Genomic DNA, 23,936 nt, shown 5'->3' with positions numbered 1-23,936 from the left:
ATAAAAAAAAACACTTCAGAGTTTTAAGTCTACATAACATAGACAACAGCGCACATACTACTTAGTATGGTAATTGATTGCTACTGTATTCACTCCAGTAACAATGAGCACATGGCTAATTAATATGGTAATTTATTTACGTGTGGATCGAGAGAGAGACAGAGAGACAGAGAGAGAGAGAGAGAGAGAGAGAGAGAGAGAGAGAGAGAGAGAGAGAGAGAGAGAGAGAGAGAGAGGGGGGGGATGCGAATCACTGCTGAGGTAGGTAACGTTAGCCAACAACAATTTGTTAATTATATTATTTTGATTTTGATTTGACTCAAACTGTAACTCCTAGATGGATATCAGAAAGTTATTCGCCTGCAGCAGGGAAGAAGCAGCGAGGAATGAGAGATGTAAGTGATGTCCTAGCTAGCTAGGCAACATCATTGTCTTAAGTTGATGCTAAGTTAGCTAATGTTATTCCTTGTATCAAGACAAACATATTCATTTGCTGTACGAGCTGTCGGGGGAATTTCCAATGAACATGAAACATAATGTTGGTTATTGTCTGCTAGTTCTGCATCAATGATGATTTGGAGTAAGCATGTGTGAGTTGAGTGCTTCTCAAATGGTTTATCTTCAGGAAGAAAAACATTTTTCCATATCATCAAGTCGTGAGCCAAATTTTTAAATCATTCAAGTTTATTTCACAGAAAAATAGCACAGTAGACTTGTCTTGTTAATCGGTGTGAATTTGACTAAAATAATCTTGTTTTGTCACCAGAAAAATGGCTACAGCTAAAGCATCTGGTTTTGTTTTCAGAAAAAATAGTAACATTTCTGTATTTGTTTTCAGAAAGATGGCTGAAAATATCGGGTTTTGTTGCCCCATTTAGATTTTAAAAAATATATTTCCATGTCTGTCCTGAGTCCTCCTCCAACTTGTTAGTCGGTTTGCCTTTTCCTAAAATACTCACTAATAGTCACTAGAAAAATGGCTAAAAATATCTGGTTTTGTTGCCACAATTTGATTTTTTTCTCCCTAAACTTTTTTTTTTTCATGCACACATCTGACTGCGACTCACTGAAAATGACACACAATCCACTTTTATGTCACAACCCACCAGTTGGGAACCACTGGTCAACTGTATAACAGTTACTGTAATATTTCCATGTCCGTCCAGAGTGATCGACCACTTTGCAAAAATGAAAACGAGACGTTACAGTTTACTTCTCAGAAAATGATTCCCTGAACAGACACACAACAGTTGTTCATTTATTCTACTGCTGTGGCTTTATTGTTTTGTGTATATTTTATAGTTTTGTGTATCTGAAATAGGATTAGCCACATTGCCATAAATGGAAATTAAATAATATCAAAGAACCCAGAGATGTAGGGGTGCTTTATTTTTTGTTTTACTTTTGTAGATGTTAAATTTGCAGATGATAACTGCAATATATATTTCAAAATGATTCATTGCTCTTCCTTTTTGCTTTTACCAGTCTGGAGTAAAAAAGTGCACAAGTAGGTCAAATGCATTAGTTAATTTCAGGTGGGTAATCAAAGATCCATACAACATAATCTGATATGATTTCATAGTTTAAAGCACAATTTATGTATTTTTTATGATAAATAAGTGCTAAAAATGTTTTTGCTTGTGCGCTTTGCACGCTCACATGAATTATTTGTGCCCCAGGTGTGCCCCAGTACAGTATTAGGTCTAGTGACGCCCCTGTTTTGTACTGCGATGAGTTGGCGAGTTGTCCTGGGTGTACGCCGCCTTCCACCCGATTGTAGCTGAGATAGGCACCAGCGCCCCACACTCGGCCCCAAAGGGAATAAGCGGAAGAAAATGGATGGGATAGATGTTTTGTATTATTATACAAAGTGTGGCATGAGCACCTGATGTCAAGATAACTCAGCATCTGCAGGTTGATGATGGCTTCTGGGATGCACTTGATACAGTTGTGATAGAGGTTGAGGGATTCAAGCGGGGCGAAGAGACACACTTCTGGCGGGACTTCTGAAAGACGATTCTTGGACAGATCTGCGGAGAAACAACAAAATATGCAATGGGACACCTGGATTTCATGACGCATTAAGAAAGTGAAAATAAGAAATATACCAAGGTGGTTGAAACATTGGTGGCTTATTGAAATGTCTCAGGGAATTTTAGAGAGAACATTTCTTGATTGTGTTGTGCTCTCGCTAACAAAAAGGGTCATAAAATGTCCAGAAATAAAAGGATTTACAGGACTGTGTTGACCCAGTCTTTACAATACATTAATTCATCTGCAGGGACCCACCACACATAAATATCGTCCGCCACAAATACATTTGGCGGCACCAGTTACACTGCACAAAGGAACAGGATCTAACTGTGAACAACAATAAAAACAAAAAGTTAACACATAAGGATCACACAATGTAACACACTTTTTCTAATGCGCCACGCGGGCATAAAAAACAACGCATACACAAAACTACATACTGCAAGGCATGCTGGGTAACACACTGTATTATTTCCCAAAATGCTACACTTTATTTAGCATTTTGATTTTAAATATTTTAGGTCTTATATATTCCTGTCAATAATTAAATGAGATTCAACTTCCCTAACACCTGATAGATTGATTAATTGTTCTCCTAAATGTTTGAACCAATTCCCATCGTTCCACCATCAAAACATTCCACTTACTTAGGACAATCTAGCCATCTTTTTTGAATAGGAAACAATTCCTGGTTTTCCCAGAATTCCTATTTTTCCGGAAGGCTTATTCTCTATTAAAAATTGTTAGTACTTCCACATTAGCATGCTATTTTTACAGCTAATTTCAAAGGTGTAGGTATACATCTTAGAATCATATAATTTGGTACTTCACAAATGCTAACTGCTGTGATGAGATGGCGACTTGTCCAGGGTGTACCCCGCCTACTGCCCGAATGCAGCTGAGATGGGCTCCAGCATCCCCCGCGACCCCGAATGGGACAAGCGGTAGAAATAGATGGATGGATGGATGGACAAATGCTAACTGTTAGCATGTTAACTTTTTGGGGGGCGAATTTGACCATGAATTGATTAACGTGGACCCCGACTTAAACAAGTTGAAAAACATATTCGGGTGTTACCATTTAGTGGTCAATTGTACGGAATATGTACTGAACTGTACAATCTACTAATAAAAGTTTCAATCAATCAACCAATCACAGGTATATATACCTCAGAGTCATATAATTCGGTACTTGACACAAGCTAACGGTCAGCATGCTGATGTTGGCATTTTAGCATGTTAACTGTTAGCATGTTGGAGTTTTCCGCTAATTTTGCAGGTATACACCTCTGTCATATAATTTGGTACTTGACACATGCTATCAGATAGCATGTTAGGTTTCTTAGCTAATTTCTTGCAGGTATACAACTCAGAGTCTAATAATTTGGTGCTTCACACATGTTAGCATCCAAACATACAAACAGTTAGCATGTAAAATACTAACTTTAACATGCTAACATTAGCATTTAAGCATGCTACAATTAGCATGTTAGGATTCCTAGCTCATTTTACAGGTATACAACTCAGAGTCCCATAATTAACAAATTAACACATGCTAATTCTTAGCATGCTAAAATTTTTGAATGCTATTGTCAGCATACAAGCTTTTTTAGGTCATTTAGCTCACCGTTGTAAATTTTGTTCATTGACGCCATCTGGCTGCAGTGTTATTTCTTGGCGTTTCAGTTCGGCCTTGCCTATTTTAGCATTCACGTGCAATTTATTTAGAAAATTACCTATTTTAGTTCTTTAAGAGGGGTTAATCAATACCTTCATCCCTATGGTATGTAAAGCGGGATTACAGGTGACATCCAAAAAGATGCAAGCATACTCTCTGTGTAGTAGTCAAAGACCATAGACTACTAGACAGACAGATCAATACATTACTCAGTGAGATAGGAGCACGTCATCATTGAACACCGAACACTAAGATTACGATCCTCTTTTGCCACTCAATAAATCAGTATTAGCATTCCCTTTATTGATCCAGGAGTACGTGACACTAATGGTTCAAAATAATGGCATGGGATTGGTTGAAGTACTGTAAATCATTTCTTGTCAGAGATGTACTAAATGTGTCCCATTAATCTGTGGTGTGCATCATTGATGTGATCAGTATTGGATATGATACTTTATCCATGGGAGTTAAGGTGATGATTTGCATTTCTGCATCTGGATGTCTCACTCGCTTCCGCTAATAAACGCAAACATTATTGTTCTAATCTAAACCGTAGAGGACACAAGGGGAAACAGGGGAGTGATATATGCGAGGGCTTACCTTTGGACACCTATTGATTGTGCAAATAAGTGTGTGAATGTGTGTGTAGCTGATCCTATTGCCTAGCCTATCTTTGCAAGCCGACATGTTCATTAGCAACCTACGTGAGAAGCTGCACAGCCACAGATAAACATACAGGAAAAGTCAACATAAATGCACCTCCATCAAGTAATACACGCGGCTACTTTTAGCTGCTGTAACTTTTTACACAATAGGACTAAAATAATTGGAATCACTGTAAGATGTATGGAAATGGGATCTTCTGGATTATAGCAGGGGGAGCATGGTGGAAAGGGGTTTGTGCGTAAGAAGGTCCTGGGTTCGATCCTCGGGCTCAGGGTCTTTTTGTGTGGAGTTTACATGTTCTCCCCGGGTACTCCGGCTTCCTCCCACTTCCAAAGACATGCACCTGGGGATAGGTTGATTTGCAACACTAAATTGGCCCTAGTGTGTGATTGTTGTCTGTCTGTCTGTCTGTGTTGGTCCTGCGATGAGGTGGCGACTTGCCCAGGGTGTACATTGCCTTCCGCCCGATTGCAGCTGAGATAGGCTCCAGCACCCCCAGCAACCCCTAAAGGGACAAGCAGTAGAAAATGGATGGATGGACCCCCGTGATCCCGAGAGGGACAAGCGGTAGAAAAAGGATGGATGGAATGTTGGATAAATGGATGGATGGATTATAGCAGTATGTACTTTATAACAGTGGTTCTCAAACTTTTTTCACCAAGGTCCACCTCAGAAAACACTGGACTTTCCATGTATCACCATAATGACCAACATTAAAATACAGTAGCGCAGTGGGCCTAGTATTCATTAAAAACAAGGCAGAGGATTTAATTGACAAGTATGTTTATATTTTTTGGCCACTGTAAAGTTTGCATATAGGAAAATAAAACAATGTACTTTAATCCAGTGATTATTTGGCCTACTATGAGATGGAGCCTGCATACTTTAACATTAAGCACAGATGCACAGTCCAGTACAGTAGCACAATAGATAACAGTGTCACATAGGTACAGTACTGTCTTAATTTAACTGTGTGGAATACAATCATTTGCAAATCATTTTCAACCCATATTCAGTAGAATACGCTACAAAGACAACATATTTGATGTTCAAACTGATAAACATTTTTTTTTTGTGCAAATAATCATTAACATTTGAATTCATGCCAGCAACACAAGACAAAGAAATTGGGAAAGGTGGCAATAAATACTGATAAAGTAGAGGAATTCTCATCAAACACTTACTTGGAACATCCCACAGGTGTACAGGCTAATTGGGAACAGGTGGGTGCCATGATTTGGTATAAAAACAGCTTCCGTAAAATGCTCAGTCATTCACATACAAGGACGGTGTGACAAAATTGTCAAAAAGTTTAAGAACAACATTTCCCAACAGTTTATTGCTGGAATTTAGGAATTTCACCATCTACGGTCCGTAATACCATCAAAAGGTTGAGAGAATCTGGAGAAATCACTGAACATAAGCGATGATATAACGGACTTTCGTTCCCTCAGGCGGTACTGCATCAAAAAGCGATGTCGATGTGTAAAGGATATCACCACATGGGCTAAGGAACACTTCAGAAAACCACTGCCAGTAACTACAGTTTGTCGCTACATCTGTAAGTGCAAGTTTAAACTACTATGCAAAGTCAAAGCCATTAATCAACGACACCCAGAAACACCGCCGGCTTCTCTGGGCCCGAGTTCAGCTAAGATGGACTGATGCAAAGTGGAAAAGTGTTCTGTGGTCTGACGAGTCCACATTTCAAATTGTTTTTTGGAAATGATGAACGTCCTGTCATCCGGACCAAAGAGGAAAAGAACCAACAGGACTGTTTTAGGTGCAAAATTGAAAAGCCAGCATCTGTGATGGTATGAGGGTGCATTAGTGCCCAGGGCATGGGTAACTTACACATCTGTGAAGGCACCATTAATGCTGAAAGGTACATACAGGTTTTAGAGCAACATACAGTATGTTGCCATCCAAGCAACGTTATCACAGACGCCCCTGCTTATTTCAGCAAGACAATACCAAGTCAATTGTTACAACAGCGTAGCTTCATAGTAAAAGAGTGTGGGTACTAGACTGGCCTGCCTGTAGTCCAGACCTGTCTCCAATTGTAAATATGTGGCGCATAATGAAGCCTAAAATACCAGAACGGTGACCCCGGACAGTTGAACAACTTAAGCTGTGCATAAAACAAGAATGGGAAAGACTTCCACCTAAAAAGCTTCAAAAATGTGTCTCCTCACTTCCCAAATGTTTATTGAGTGTTGTTAAAAGAAAAGGTGATGTAACACAGTGGTGAACATGCCCTTTCCCAACTACTTTGGCATGTGTTGCAGCCATGAAATTCTAAGTTAATTATCATTTGCACAAAAAAAATAACATTTATGAGTTTGAGCATCAAATAGCTTGTCTTTGTAGTGCATTCAACTGAATATGGGTTGAAAGGGATTTGCAAATCATTGTATTCCGTTTATATTTACATCTAACAAAATTTCCCAACACATATGGAAACGGGGTTTGTATAATTGCACGTTGCAAATTACATTAGAATAAGTGCAGTCGAATGATTAAATATTTTAATCAGATTAATCACAGGTTATTACTTGTTTGCGTAATTTAAATTGAATTTAAATAATTAGAGTTAAGTTGAGTTTGAGTTTCTTTCGAACATACATGCTACAACATGAAACATCACACTTTCCAGTTTTTATTTTTTTGAACATGTTCGAAAAGGAGTAGGAAGAAGCAGAGCTTATTTAGTCCTACCGCTTTTCCTTTACATAGCAGTTTAAAACACTTTTGTTCACTTCCTGTACTCAATTTATCCACAATATACTCCATAGGTAATAACATTAAAAATAATAACAATAACTGGTGAAGTAAGTTATATTTCATATGGTGCGATGAATACGATTATCAATAAAATCAGAATGTTTATCATGGTTCTTCTTCTTTGTACTTTGTAAACACTTTAAGTTTAAAATAGTTTCTTGTAGTGGATCATATTAGTACAGTTCTTTGCTTAATCCATTCCATAATTTAATTTCACATACTGATATATAACGGTTTTGTATGTGCATACAAATATTTTCAATTAATTATTTCTCTAAGGTTATATTTCTTATCTTATGTTGAGAAGAATTGTCCAATATTTGGACACAGAAAAATGTTATTTTCAGAGTACTTGTATGCACGTCATTTATTTATTTATTGAAAACTTGTTAACAGTTGTATCTAAAGTCATGTCAGGGTTTATTTAAAGTGAAATTTGCCAACAACAGTCAGAGTCTCCTCACTCATCTTTGCACTGGCATTTGTATTGACCTGATCACTGACCGAATAACAACCTGCTCACCCTTTCTGGTAACCATCGACTGTTAAGGTAAAGGAGTAGGACGGTCAAAATACATTGTGTAATTAATCTGTGTTTATACATGATTAATGCAATATATTTTTGTGATTAATCACTTGAGTTACCTCATTATCTTTGACAGCTCTCATTAGAACCGAGTGTAATTTAAAATGAGGGTTTCGTTATTTGTAATGCAACTGCGTACTATAGATTGTATGCAAAAGTGCAGTATCAGTGGGCTAGTGGTTTGAGCAGTATTTCTTAACCTGGGTTCGATCGAACCCTAGGGGTTTGGTGAGTCGGCCTCAGGGATTCGGCGGAGGTCAAAACACACCTGACTCATCGGGTCAACAAAAACTTCTCCCTATTAGTGTATTACGGATACGGCAACAACAGAAGTCACACTGATCTGCAGGTGTGTCATTTGTTGTGAGTTTATGCACTGTGTTGGTTTTGTTCTTTGTACTAGGTGATGTTCATGCACAGTTCATTTTGTGCACCAGTAAAAAAACATGGTAACACTTTAGTATGGGGAACATATTTACCATTAATTAGTGGCCTATTAACATGCAAATTAGTAACATATTGGCCCTTAACTAGTCATTATTAAGTACTTATTAATGCCTCATTCGGCATGGCCTCATTATAATCCTAACCCTCTAACCCTGGCCCTAACCCTCTAACCCTAACCCTAACCAAATAACTCTAAATTAAGTCTTTGTTACTTAGAATATGTTCCCCTAGTGTCCAAAAACCTCTAAATTAAGTCGTTGTTATTCAGAAGATGTTCTCCATACTAGAGTGTTACCAAAAACATATAACTTTGTCTTGAATTTGAAAAAAAAAACCTTTTGTTTTTCACTAAGAAGGGTTTGATGAATGCGCATATGAAACTAATGGGGTTAGGTCCCTCCAACAAGGTTAAGAACCACTGGGTGTTCGCCCTGAAATCGGTAGGTTGTGATTTCAAACCCCGGCTGAGTCATACCAAAGACTATAAAAATGGCACCCATTACGGCCCTGCTTGGCACTCAGCATCAAGGGTTGGAATTGGGGTTTAAATCACCAGAAATGATTCCCGGGCGCGGCCACCGCTGCTGCCCACTGCTCCCCTCACCTCCCAGGGGGTGAGGGTGATGGGTGAGATGCAAAGGAAAATTTCACCACACCTAGTGTGTGTGTGAGACAATCATTGGTACTTTAACTTTTTCATTTTGTCTGCTGAAAAATAAAAAACATAAAAACTTCTTAGTATTGTACACTGCAGGACTAAATAATCATAGAACCATAATTCACATAAGAAATGGAAATAATAACTGATTATTGCTTCCAAAAATTAGTTCTCCATTATGACACACTATAGGCAGCATGGTTATTCTCAATACCCAGTAATAGGGAATTGAATCTTACAACCACTCACGACTTGATTTGAGTCAGGTGAAAATTTGAATTAGAATCAAATCTTGATTTAACATGATTTTCTATTCAACCCGATTCTCGCAGCATATTATGTGGTATGAAATGATGATAAAAACATTTCAAAACAGGTTACAGGTTACAAAAGTAAAACAACTTGACGTATGAAGTGCAAGTGAGCAAGCATATGGAGATGAGCTAAAAACTACTTTGAAAAATGGATTTAAAAAAAATGTGTTTTTGAAAATTAAGAATTGAAAAAGAATCACGATTCGGATGGAAATTCATTTTTTGGAGCATGCCTAGTCATTAATGCTGGCATGGAAATAAAAAGCTTAAAACAATTGAATTATTTTTATGAAAATTATAGTCATGTATATTGCTTAATAAACATACTTTTCATATTCATAAATGAATAGTGTGACTGACAATCACATGGACAAAGATAAGAATTTCTGGAGGAAAGTTCGGTGTCAGATGAAACAAAAATTTAGCTGTTTGGCCACAATACCCAGGAATATGTTTGGGGGAGAAAAGATGAGGCCTTTAATCCAAGGAACACCAACCCTATCGTCAAGCATGGTGATGGTAGTATTATGCTCTGGGGCTGTTTTGCTGCCTGTGGAACTGGTGCTTTACAGAGAGTAAATGGGACAATGAAGAAAGACGATTACCTCCAAAATTATTGACGACAACCTAAAATCATCAGCCCGGAAGTTAGGTTCCAACAGCACAATCAATCAATGTTTATTTATATAGCCCTAAATCACAAGTGTCTCAAAGGGCTGCACTAACCACAACAACATCCTCGGTAGAGCCTACATAAGGGCAAGGAAAAACTCACACCCAGTGGGACGTCGGTGACAGTGACAATGACCCCAAACACATGTCAAAAGTGGTAACGGAATGGCCCAATCAGGGTAGAATTAAAGTTTCAGAATGACCTTCCCAAAGTCTTGACTTAAACGTGTGGACAATGCTGAAAAAAAAAGTCTATGTCAGAAAACTTGTAGATGGCTACCAAAAGCGCCTAACTGCAGTGAAACTTGCCAGGGGACATGTAACCAAATATTAACATTGCTGTATGTATATACTTTAGACCCAGCAGATTTGGTCACATTTTCAGTAGACCCATAATAAATTCATAAAATACCCAAATTTCATGAATGTTTTTTTCTGACCATCAAGTATGTGCTCCAATCACTCTATCACAAAAAAACAAGAGTTTTAGAAATTATTGAAAACTCAAGACAGCCATTGCATTAATGTGTCCTTTACAAGTGTATGTAAACTTTTGACCACAGCTCTGTATATATATACATATATATATATATATATATATATATATATATATATATATATATATATATATATATATATATATATATATATATATATATATATATAATAAATATATCGTACATTATATATATATACATATATATAATGTATGATATATTTATCATACATATTTATTTATTTATTTTTAATGCAGATTTTGAATTGAACACTGTGCATGAGTACCTAACAAAGGGTCATTTTTTATTGGACCATGATATTTTGTAGGAATAAAATTAAACAGAAAATAACAGCAAAATAAAAACTAGAGCAAAAAGTCAAAATTAAAAAGAAAAAAACTTAAATGTTGATACAAATAAATTATAATGACACAAAACTTTGTATTTAAATATTGTATGCTTTGATTGTGTAAACAGTTTGGACGCCCATGTGCATTGTAAACATATTCAAAGCTAGAAAGCAGAAGTGAGAAGCCTACACGAGACTGTCAGCAATTGGCAGGCATCAGCCGCTGAGAGGTAAAAAGAAACACATATTATCGCTTTGAAAAGACCAAAACTGAGGTCAAAGGGTGTAATCACTTTCCATTAAGAGCACATGCTCAACCTTGAATGCTGTAACCCAGCTGTATTTGGGCAAAAAACCCACCCAGAAGCCCCACAACTGGGGATTCCTCCCTACTCGGTTGATGGTTGTGAAGGAGAGAGGGAGGGAGGCAGGCGTGTCCATCCCCCGTCTCCCTCCTCCAACCTAGACCGTACGCCATTTGCGGCCCACACAGTGGGCCTCTCTTCCACATACTGGCTAATGTCTGCTCACAGCAAGACTCCACTCTGCTGCCCCTTTAATGCCAAAGTCATCAATGCATTCATTTGTCTAGGTGCTGCAGATGATGTCTGATAGCCTTGTGTGCTAGTAGTGACACAGCAAACTCTAAATTAGATATGCTGCTAAGCACCGCTGTCCGTCTAAAATACATAACACAGGATGTAACACCTCTCAGTATGATGCACAACTATTCTACATATTACCATTCATGCAAACACAGAACATGCAAACTCCACACAGAAAGATCCCGAGCCCGGGATTGAACCCCAGACTACTCAGGACCTTCATATTGTGAGGCAGACTTACTAACCCCTCCTCCGCCGTGAAGCCCGCATTCAACACCCTTTCCAAATTGCATAAACCTTTTAATTAGAGAGACACAAATCCAACATTAAATCAACATTTATAAGTCTGAAAAGACTACATTTATCGTAGGTTCCGTTTGATGATTAAGGCAAAAATAAAAAAAAGGGGGCATTTAATACCCTTTTTGCCTTAATCATTAAACGGAACCTACGATAAATTTAGTCTTTTCAGACTAATAAATGTTAATTTAATGTTGGATTTGTGTCTCTCTAATTATAAGGTTCATGCAATTTGGGGTGAGCTTGCACGCAGTTTTGGATGCCTCTGTTTGCAGACTTTTGCAGTCTAGTTACTTTGTGATGTCACCGCGAGGTGGAAGCACTTATTTAGATTTTGAGTCAAGCCCCTCCCCCTCTGCTTCAGGCAATGAGGAAACAGAAAAAAGGAACATAAAGTATTATTTGCATCTAATCGTGGCATGTACATAATAACACTGACATGCAACATGCAGTGATAGATTTTTTATGCAATCTGAATCGATCGTAGAGTGTACAGGTGTACCTAATTTTCTGACCAGGTGAATCTATATAAAGTTTACGAAGTTTATTTTTGACCATGTCTGGGGAAAAAATAGCCTTGACGACTTCAATATATATATTTAAACAGTTTACATTTTTTAAAGAAAACTTATGATACTTTTCGAGAGGTTGGGGCATGGTTTCATTTGCAATCTGGGAACGCCTCCACAATCAAACATCTTGCAAGCTAGACAAAAAAAAATCTAAATACACGCAAAATTTACATCAAAACATATCCAATACATATTATTTGGAGCACAGGGAAGTGTTTAAATGTAGATTAAAATCATCATATGTCTCCTTTAAAGAAACACTTACAAATTACCACTGAGGAAAAAACACATATTCAACCACCCAAAAAACAATACGGCTCGTAACAATATTTAATATTTCTTCTGCAAAGGAAAGTATATCGTCTCATTTGTCTGTCTGTTTATTTATTCATCTTTATAAAAAAAAGTCAAATATTTCAGTGTGTGTATCAGTACTTTTTGAGTACATTCAACAGTACTGTGATAATAATGATAATTGTGGTCACAATAACCGTGATATCAAATGTTAATACGGTTACATCCCTGCGAGATGCCATTAAAAGCTTGAGTTCCATAGCGAATAGCTTTACATATATTGACCTGATTGTGTGAAATGTCTCCATTAATAATAAATGCCTGCAGGTTGATGCACTATAATGCCATATGCATGGGAAACTATCCATCCATCCTTCCGCTTATCCGAGGTCGGGTCGCGGGGGCAACAGACTAAGCAGGGAAACCCAGACTTCCCGCTCCCCAGCCACTTCGTCTAGATCTTCCCGGGGGATCCCGAGGCGTTCCCAGGCCAGCCGGGAGACATAGTCTTCCCAACGTGTCCTGGGTCTTCCCCGTGGCCTCCTACCGGTTGGACGTGCCCTAAACACCTCCCTAGGGAGGCGTTCGGGTGGCATCCTGACCAGATGCCCGAACCACCTCATCTGGCTCCTCTGGATGTGAAGGAGCAGCGGCTTTACTTTGAGTTCCTCCCGGATGGCAGAACTTCTCACCCTATCTCTAAGGGAGAGCCCCGCCACACGGCGGAGGAAACTCATTTCGCCCGCTTGTACCCGTGATCTTATCCTTTCGGTCATGACCCAAAGCTCATGACCATAGGTGAGGATGGGAACGTAGATTGACCGGTAAATTGAGAGCTTTGCCTTCCGGCTCAGCTCCTTCTTCACCACAACGGATCGGTACAACGTCCGCATTACTGAAGACGCCGCACCGATCCGCCTGTCGATCTCACGATCCACTCTTCCCTCACTCGTGAACAAGACTCCTAGGTACTTGAACTCCTCCACTTGGGGCAGGGTCTCCTCCCCAACCCGGAGATGGCATTCCACCCTTTTCCGGGCGAGAACCATGGACTCGGACTTGGAGGTGCTGATTCTAATTCCGGTCGCTTCACACTCGGCTGCGAACCGATCCAGCGAGAGCTGAAGATCCCGGTCAGATGAAGCCATCAGGACCACATCATCTGCAAAAAGCAGAGACCTAATCCTGCGGTTACCAAACCGGAACCCCTCAACGCCTTGACTGCGCCTAGAAATTCTGTCCATAAAAGTTATGAACAGAATCGGTGACAAAGGACAGCCTTGGCGGAGTCCAACCCTCACTGGAAATGTGTTCGACTTACTGCCGGCAATGCGGACCAAGCTCTGGCACTGATCGTACAGGGAACGGACCGCCACGTATAGACTGGTTGGGCAAACTCCCATGCACCCTCAAGAACCCTGCCGAGAGTATAGAGCTGGTCCACTGTTCCACGACCAGGACGAAAACTACACTGTTCCTCCTGAATCCGAGGTTCGACTATCCGGCGTAGCCTCCTCTCCAGTACACCTGAATAAACCTTACCGGGAAGGCTGAGGAGTGTGATCCCACGATAGTTGGAACACACCCTCCGGTCCCCCTTCTTAAAGAGAGGAACCACCACCCCGGTCTGCCAATCCAGAGGTACCGCCCCCGATGTCCACGCGATGCTGCAAAGTCTTGTCAACCAAGACAGCCCCACAGCATCCAGAGCCTTAAGGAACTCCGGGCGGATCTCGTCCACCCCTGGGGCCTTGCCACCGAGGAGCTTTTTAACTACCTCAGCGACCTCAGCCCCAGAAATAGGAGAGTCCACCACAGATTACTCAGGCACTGCTTCCTCATAGGAAGACGTGTTGGTGGGATTGAGGAGGTCTTCGAAGTATTCCTTCCACCTATCCACAACATCCGCAGTTGAAGTCAGCAGAACACCATCCGCACCATACACGGTGTTGATAGTGCACTGCTTCCCCTTTCTGAGGCGGCGGACGGTGGTCCAGAATCGCTTCGAAGCCGTCCGGAAGTCGTTTTCCATGGCTTCCCCGAACTCCTCCCATGTCCGAGTTTTTGCCTCCGCGACCGCTGAAGCTGCACACCGCTTGGCCTGTCGGTACCTGTCCACTACCTCCGGAGTCCTATGAGCCAAAAGGACCCGATAGGACTCCTTCTTCAGCTTGACGGCATCCCTCATCGCTGGTGTCCACCAAGGGGTTTTAGGATTGCCGCCCCGACAGGCACCAACTACCTTGCGGCCACAGCTCCGATCTGCCGCCTCGACAATAGAGGTGCGGAACATGGTCCACTCGGACACAATGTCCAGCACCTCCCTCGTGACATGTTCAAAGTTCTTCCGGAGGTGGGAATTGAAACTTTGTCTTACAGGAGACTCTGCCAGACGTTCCCAGCAGACCCTCACAATGCGTTTGGGCCTGCCAGGTCTGTCCGGCATCCTCCCCCACCATCGCAGCCAACTCACCACCAGGTGGTGATCGGTAGAAAGCTCCTCCCCTCTCTTCACCCGAGTGTCCAAAACATAAGGCCGCAAATCCGTTGACACAACTACAAAGTCGATCATGGAACTGCGGCCTAGGGTGTCCTGGTGCCAAGTGCACATATGGACACCCTTATGTTTGAACATGGTGTTTGTTATCGACAAACTGTGACGAGCACAAAAGTCCAATAACAAAACACCATTCGGGAAACTATATAAACTGTTAAATATAATGGTTGCCTCTTTAAATTACTGCACTCCTCAAGTAAAATTTCCGATATTGTAATCATCAATGTGATATAGCTTTGTTTTTGCATACAAGGACATTTTGTCTGAAAGCATAAAATCATAGCGCAAGAATTACAATTTCCTGGCTACTCTCACATGGCTGCGATGACGCCACAACAGCATAGAGTTTGAGGTAACCGGTAGTTTACTTGGACTGAAATGTGTCTTATTTAGCCAGTCAGCCTGCATTGTGCTTGGACAACAAACAGTATTTACACTGGTTGATGATTACATGCAAGAATGTTGGGACTTTGTGTCTCAGTGCAGAATGTCCTTTATGAGATGTCTTGGAGAACCGAGCACAGGAATGTGATAAAAACAACTTTAGGAGGGATTTGCAGGTCACACACAAGCACATGAAAGGTTTTTGTTTGCTTTGCAACCTGGCTAAACCAAATGGAGACATAATTTTACCTTTGTTGGTTAAGGACCTAATGGTGCATAAAAATCACATGATTCCACAAATGAACCTTTACGTCTTCTTGGTGAGCGGTTGCAGAATACAAGCTGTATCTTTGGCAAGACCACTTACTGTTCAAGAAGAACTGCAATGAATACCAATCAACCACTACCTATCCTTTCATTAACTAGGCATTTAAAGGGCCTTCTTGAGCCCAATGCACACGAGAGAGCAGCTGATGCTCCTGCCGTGACTTGAGAATGCTACACACACCTTAGCAAGCCTTTGTGGGTCCCTTCAGGGGTGAGCTACTACTGGCATATGAACCTGAACATCTGGTTGCTCCCCAGACCCTCGCCATGGGACAGCAGATCGCGGTCATTTCTCATGGGAAAACAAAGAGAGTGTAGAAAAAGTGCTAGTGGCACACTGCAAACAAACACCCTTGTGTGAGCAGCCTTCTTTGCTTTCCTCACAAGACCACTCCTCAGTCAGATGACACTCAGCCAGACTATGATCTGGGCAGGAACAACCACACCACCTTTCGTTTTATTTAGTTCCAAAAAGCTAATTTTATTGATACTTGTAAAAGTTGTCGACAGTATTAAGAAGACGTTTTCATTCAAGGCAGGTTTCTTCACATTGTTAAGTGTGTATGAAGGGAGAAAGTGGTAAAAAACAACAAAAAACAAGACATTGCCATATACATGCTACTGATTATCATTGGTGATTCTACATGGCAATTTCGACAGCTACAAATTGTGTATTGAAAACTTCACCTACCATTACAATTAAACAGCAGGTGTGTAAGAAGTGCAATACTTAATGTATACACACTATGTAGAGTGCAATATAAGACTAGACTGGCAAATTTAGCTTTATGGCAAAGAGTACTTCCTGACTACGGCAACACATCATCTATACACCACTAAAATCTAACATTTTTGAAAAGCAACTGCATGCACAGTCTACTTTGCAAATGAGACTAATAAACTCAGAAATGCAATTTTAAAAAAATATATAACAACTGGACAGTGCAGTTATTGTTATTATTATTAGAATCATCTTTATTTTTAAATGTTTCATTAAAAATGAATTTTTATTACTAAACATTTACATTTTAATTACTTACACAAGTTATTCAAGTTAAGTACCGGCAACGGTTCCCATGTACTGGGAATTGGCACCGTTTTGATTTAAATGTGAAATGTACCCATTGCTGGTGAACAAGCTTCTTCCTGGTTCATTGTGAGGGAGTAAAATAGGGCTGGTGCTATTACGATTCTGGATTAAGGGAAAGCTGCATTGATGCTATTGGAGGAAATACAGTCCTGTATCTTCATCTTTATGCAGATCCTCATCAACATATAAGAGGTTCTATATTGGCATTTGCACAACTAATTGGAGACTACAAGTGTAATTGTGAAGTATGAATATTTGTTTGTTTATAAGAGGTCTAGAAAGTACCTAAAATCAGCTGGGATACGCTCTAGCTAACTGGTGACCCTTGGTGCATTCTCTCTCTCTGGCAGGTTAGTCACAGATGACCATGCTGATTTACGCTCTTGTGTCAGACACTTATTTCGATTTGATGTTTGATTTTTTAAATTTTGTTTATTGTTTTTTTATTGAAATAGTTTTGTCATCCTATTTTAGTCAAGTATTTGTAATATCTTTTCAGTTTTAATGAGTGTTGTAATTATACAATGCACTTATTTAATTATAATTTTCACATTTTAACTTGATGTTTTGTTGATACGGTACATTCAGGTTTGTTGACAACGCCTAGCATGGCTGTACAATCCAATTCTTGAGTGACAGTCCCTGTTGCACTTTGCACAAATATGTGTAGAGACTTTGTCCCGCTCCTGTTTTTCAATGGTATTTGCAGTACGTTTCTTCCTGTCTCTCTTCTCCTCTGCGAGCTGGCCTCTCCTCAAATCAGCCTCTGCAATACCCGGTCCAACCACTTGACGCCAAACATTTCGGTTCTCCGCCTGTCTCCCAGCTGTCTAGAGGAATATTACACGCCTTCATATCTCTTTTGCATGCGTCCTTGAACCGGAGCCTTGATGCATTAGTTATACACAAATGCAAAAAAATGCATAATTGCCACCTTCTGGGGACAATGGCTTTGCACCAGGGTGGTACTGCTTTGGTACACTTTTAACACTTTAAGGGCCGTTTTAAAGTTTGAGAATTGTGCAAAAGTCTTTGGTCACTACTCACCATGAGCTTTGTTTGTCACAATTTTTTTTACTTGGAAGGCATTTTGGCATACCTACAAAGTGACTAGTGGGACGGATACAATGCATTCATGCGCCATGGACTGAAACTCAATACATTTTGCTTAAAGTCTGGATAAAAGGGCATATACAGAAAATAGTATATCTCAAAACCATGGCTGCCCTGCATCATATATGAACCAGGAAGTAGACTGCTAACAAACAACAAAAGAAAGAAATGTCACAGTGGTGCATGGTTGCTGTTTGCGTGATCCCAGAATGCAGATGAGGTCAACAATGTGCAGGTGGAAAGTCTTTTAATTAGGTACCAGGCAGTGGAGGCAAGACACACAAGTTGTGCAGGAATTCAGAAATATAGAAGGATCAGGACAGCAAACTAACAAAAATATGACAACCTGCAGTTTTTACAACAACTTGGCTCCTGGCATAAACACTCTATGCAATGGTTTAGGAAAACAACAACTATGTGGGAGGCAACATGATCAGCTATGACACCATACTATAGTACATGTTTATGTGCACTGTATATAATTTCAATAACAAGTGACATTTAGATTCTTGATTAGCAATTTACACAATCAAACCCCAGTAATATCAAACATTAAAATGGGGCCACAAAAAGCCTAGAGTCGATACTGCACCTGGCCTTAGCAGAGGTTTATGTTCTACTGACTGACCTTCTAGTTATACTCTATATTCTCAATATGCGCAGTAACCCACTTCTGCATAGTACCGTGCACGCAACTATTTGACCAATAAAACTATATGGTTACGGTTACCTTTGATTCAATAATAACCCATGAGACATAAATGAACTCAATCCTGATATTGTATAGGCATAAACTTATGGTTGCAGATGTGGAGGACAAAACTATTGCAGATATGACATATGGTACCAAAATAAATCCTCTGGCGATGCAGCCCCTTAAAAAAAGTAATTGTCCTCATAGTGCATCTTATGGCATATGGGAGTGGTTCTCAAATGGGGGTGCGCGTATCTCTAGGGGTACTTGAAGGCCTGCCAAGGGGTACGTGAGATTTTTTACAAATATTCTAAAAATAGCAACAATTCCAAAATCCTTTATAAATATATTTATAGAATAATACTTCAACAAAATATGAATGTAAGTTCATAAACTGTGAAAAGACATGCAACAATGCAATATTCATTTTTGTGGACATGTTCCATAAATATTGATGTTAAAGATTTATTTTTTTGTGAAGAAATGTTTAGAATTAAGTTCATGAATCCGGATGGATCTCTATTACAATCCCCAAAGAAGGCACTTTAAGTTGACAATTACTTCTATGTGTAGAAATCTTTATTTATAATTGAATCACTTGTTTATTTTTCGACAAGTTTTTTGTTATTTTTATATCTTTTTTTCCAAATAGTTCAAGAAAGACCACTACAAATGAACAATATTTTGCACTGTTATACAATTTAATAAATCATAAACTGATGACAAAGTGTTGTATTTTACTTCTTTATTTCCTTTTTTCAACCAAAAATGCTTTGCTCTGATTAGGGGGTACTTGAATTAAAAAAATGTTCACAGGGGGTACATCACTGAAAAAAGGTTGAGAACCACTGGCATATGGCAAATGGACATATCAGTGCAGACGACGCAGACACTGGCAGCATGATTAATAACAGCTCCATCTTCACCAAACTCATTGGAATATGATTTAATCATTACAGATGTGTGTCCTCAATATAGAAAAAGACAGTATTCTATAGAAAACAAGGTAGGAAAATGACTATACAGTAGTATCTCCCTCATTTCTGCATGCTTGCACTAAGCATAAAGCACGCAGAGGGTGTGAGGCTGCCAGGACCGTGAACGTATCTTTTGTCTGCATTTGATCAAATGGATGCGCCACAATAAAACATACCGTATGTCTACGTTTTACAGCAATAGGATTCATCTGTAATCTCTTCCAGTGGGATTTGCATCGACACCCACGCTGCACACTGGCTGACTATAAGGGCGCGCCTGCATCTCAAGGGGGGGTGGGTTCGGAGAGGGGGTTTCGCCCAAAACAACCAAACTCGCTGCACAAACGAACGTCCTCAACATCCGACCCACCTGCTTGTGTTGTGTCCGTGAGGTCGTAGCTCACCCCCGGGTACTCCCTCAGCTTCCTCCCGCTCAGGTTGAGTATCCCCGAGCACACGGCATCCTCCAGAGCTCTCTCCAGACTCCGGGCCGTGTGGTGCTGCTGCTGTTGCTGCTGCTGCTGGTGGTGGTGGTGGTACTGGTGGTGCTGATGCTGCTGCTGCTGCGGCTGCTGGTACTGATTGTTACCCGGGTTCCAGTGAGGTGAGTAGTGGTGGTTCTGGAGAGCCGTGACAGCTCCCACGCCTCCTTGACTGGACGCCATTTTCGTTTAAAAAACACACACACACACACACACAACAAAAAGAGGAATTTAGAGTCAGGGTAATAACGGCAGCAGCGGCGCACAGCGGCAGATCCTCCGCCCATGCGCGGGGGCAGACGCGAGGGGGCGGGCCTCCGAGGTGGAGCCTGGAGGTGCTGATGGTGATACTATGGTGGCCATTTTAGGCATAAACCCTGCCGCTCTGATGATTAGTATCAGTCGATTCCATGCAGGCCGGCAGCCGGGGCCCTTTAAGAAACCGAATAATGGAGACTGACAATACATCCCAGAAAATTTGCTGTATTTGCTTTATTACTGTGCAAATCAAATACTTAATGCAAGGAAAATTATTCATCAGTTTGTTTTATTTTTATTTTATTTTTTAAATTATTAAATCAACATAACCATACAGGATACACTTACAGTTTGTGCACCAACCCAAAACCCCTCCCTCCTGATTCACCAGTTGGTGTTTGTAGGACAGGGGTCGGGAACCTTTTTGGCTGAGAGAGCCATGAAAGCCAAATGTTTCAAAATTTATTTCCGTAGGAGCCATATAACATTTTTCAACATTAAATACAACTAAACTTGTGCATTTTTAAGTATTACCGACATTTGTAGAGTATAATAAGTCTCTTATTTTATTTTTAACAACATTGTTATTCTAAAAGTTAACCAATAATAAATATAATACTTCTCACCATTAATGCGACATCTTGTACAGGTGCGGTAGAAAACGGATGGTTGGATTAAAACGCATGAGAACGTTTTATAATTTGAACGTTATTTTTGAAACTGTGATTACCAGCGGAATTATTTATTACTTATCGTGTTAAGCAATGTCAGCTAAAATTTATCTGAGAGCCATATGCAGTCATCTGGCTCTAGAGCCATAAGTTCCCTACCCCTGGTTTAAGCATTAGACACCTTTTTACCTGCACACTGCCTCCCTCTGTTTCCCACATCTACAAAGCAATTAGCTACCGACTGCCACCTACTGATATGGAATAGTATTACACGGTTACTCGGCATAGCTCGGTTAGGAGAGTGGCCGTGCTAGCAACCTGAGGGTTCCAGGTTGGATTCCCGTTTCCGCCATCCTAGTCACTGCCGTTGTGTCCTTGGGCAAGACACTTTACACACCTGCTCCCATTGCCACCCACACTGGTTTAAATATAACTTACACTGTAAAAAAAATACTGTAAAAATACAAAAAAAAAATCACAGTTATATACTGTTCTTCTTAAATGCAGTTAAGTACTGTTTTTTTTGTTGCATTTTACAAAAAATATCGACCAACAGTAAGCTACTGCACAACCCACTGTATAATACAGTATTTTTCAGACTTGTTTCTTGGGTCCGCCCACAATTGTCAGACAGAGCTTCTTTTCGCACTGTCTGCTGCTTTCACGCATAACACGTACCCAGGCGGAAGAAAAAGTAGTTCCAACTAAACCGTGTCATTTATAGAATATTTCAATAGTACTTCCCATTGTGTTGCTGTTGATATTTTTACTTCAAAACATCCATCCATCATCTTCCGCTTATCCGAGGTCGGGTCGCGGGGGCAACAGCCTAAGCAGGGAAACCCAGACTTCCCTCTCTCCAGCCACTTCGTCTAGCTCTTCCCGGGGGATCCCGAGGCGTTCCCAGGCCAGCCGGGAGACATAGTCTTCCCAACGTGTCCTGGGTCTTCCCCGTGGCCTCCTACCGGTTGGACGTGCCCTAAACACCTCCCTAGGGAAGCGTTTGGGTGGCATCCTGACCAGATGCCCAAACCACCTCATCTGGCTCCTCTCGATGTGGAGGAGCAGCGGCTTTACTTTGAGTTCCTCCCGGATGGCAGAGCTTCTCACCCTATCTCTGAGGGAGAGCCCCGCCACACGGCGGAGGAAACTCATTTCGGCCGCTTATACCCGTGATCTTATCCTTTCGGTCATGACCCAAAGCTCATGACCATAGGTGAGGATGGGAACGTAGATCGACCGGTAAATTGAGAGCTTTGCCTTCCGGCTCAGCTCCTTCTTCACCACAATGGATCGGTACAACGTCCGCATTACTGAAGACGCCGCACCGATCCGCCTGTCGATCTCACGATCCACTCTTCCCTCACTCGTGAACAAGACTCCTAGGTACTTGAACTCCTCCACTTGGGGCAGGGTCTCCTCCCCAACCCGGAGATGGCACTCCACCCTTTTCCGGGCGAGAACCATGGACTCGGACTTGGAGGTGCTGATTCTCATTCCGGTCGCTTCACACTCGGCTGCGAACCGATCCAGCGAGAGCTGAAGATCCCGGTCAGATGAAGCCATCAGGACCACATCATCTGCAAAAAGCAGAGACCTAATCCTGCGGTTACCAAACCGGAACCCCTCAACGCCTTGACTGCGCCTAGAAATTATGTCCATAAAAGTTATGAACGGAATCGGTGACAAAGGACAGCCTTGGCGGAGTCCAACCCTCACTGGAAATGTGTTCGACTTACTGCCGGCAATGCGGACCAAGCTCTGGCACTGATCGTACAGGGAACGGACTGCCACAATAAGACAGTCCGATACCCCATACTCTCTGAGCACTCCCCACAGGACTTCCCGAGGGACATGGTCGAATGCCTTCTCCAAGTCCACAAAGCACGTATAGACTGGTTGGGCAAACTCCCATGCACCCTCAAGAACCCTGCCGAGAGTATAGAGCTGGTCCACTGTTCCACGACCAGGACGAAAACTACACTGTTCCTCCTGAATCCGAGGTTCGACTATCCGGCGTAGCCTCCTCTCCAGTACACCTGAATAAACCTTACCGGGAAGGCTGAGGAGTGTGATGCCACGATAGTTGGAACACACCCTCCGGTCCCCCTTCTTAAAGAGAGGAACCACCACCCCGGTCTGCCAATCCAGAGGTACCGCCCCCGATGTCCACGCGATGCTGCAAAGTCTTGTCAACCAAGACAGCCCCACAGCATCCAGAGCCTTAAGGAACTCCGGGCGGATCTCGTCCACCCCTGGGGCCTTGCCACCGAGGAGCTTTTTAACTACCTCAGCGACCTCAGCCCCAGAAATAGGAGAGTCCACCACAGATTCCCCAGGCACTGCTTCCTCATAGGAAGACGTGTTGGTGGGATTGAGGAGGTCTTCGAAGTATTCCTTCCACCTATCCACAACATCCGCAGTTGAAGTCAGCAGAACACCATCCGCACCATACACGGTGTTGATAGTGCACTGCTTCCCCTTTCTGAGGCGGCGGACGGTGGTCCAGAATCGCTTCGAAGCCGTCCGGAAGTCGTTTTCCATGGCTTCCCCGAACTCTTCCCATGTCCGAGTTTTTGCCTCCGCGACCGCTGAAGCTGCACACCGCTTGGCCTGTCGGTACCTGTCCACTGCCTCCGGAGTCCTATGAGCCAAAAGGACCCGATAGGACTCCTTCTTCAGCTTGACGGCATCCCTCACCGCTGGTGTCCACCAAGGGGTTTTAGGATTGCCGCCCCGACAGGCACCAACTACCTTGCGGCCACAGCTCCGATCTGCCGCCTCGACAATAGAGGTGCGGAACATGGTCCACTCGGACACAATGTCCAGCACCTCCCTCGTGACATGTTCAAAGTTCTTCCGGAGGTGGGAATTGAAACTTTGTCTGATAGGAGACTCTGCCAGACGTTCCCAGCAGACCCTCACAA

The 23,936-nt window shown here is 41.6% G+C and overlaps 1 protein-coding gene across 2 annotated transcripts in view; it reads right to left on the bottom strand.

Moving 5' to 3' along the window:
- lrch2 (leucine-rich repeats and calponin homology (CH) domain containing 2) overlaps positions 1–20,374 on the bottom strand; it is a 58,874-nt gene extending 38,500 nt beyond the window's left edge. The window contains exons 1-2 of one of the 2 annotated variants that reach the window (XM_061898297.1): positions 19,969–20,374; positions 1,886–2,030 (exon numbers count right to left, since the gene is read on the bottom strand). In XM_061898297.1, the coding sequence (XP_061754281.1) occupies positions 1,886–2,030; positions 19,969–20,263 (440 nt within the window). In that variant the 5' untranslated portion in view covers positions 20,264–20,374. The remainder of the gene's footprint in view (positions 1–1,885; positions 2,031–19,968) is intronic. The other variant, XM_061898298.1, reaches the window with a different exon arrangement.
- Between the last annotated feature and the right edge of the window lie 3,562 nt (positions 20,375–23,936).

Source organism: Nerophis ophidion, linkage group LG04, assembly GCF_033978795.1.
Source record: "Nerophis ophidion isolate RoL-2023_Sa linkage group LG04, RoL_Noph_v1.0, whole genome shotgun sequence".
Taxonomy (NCBI): domain Eukaryota; kingdom Metazoa; phylum Chordata; class Actinopteri; order Syngnathiformes; family Syngnathidae; genus Nerophis; species Nerophis ophidion.
This window is presented reverse-complemented; position numbering and strand designations above follow the sequence as displayed.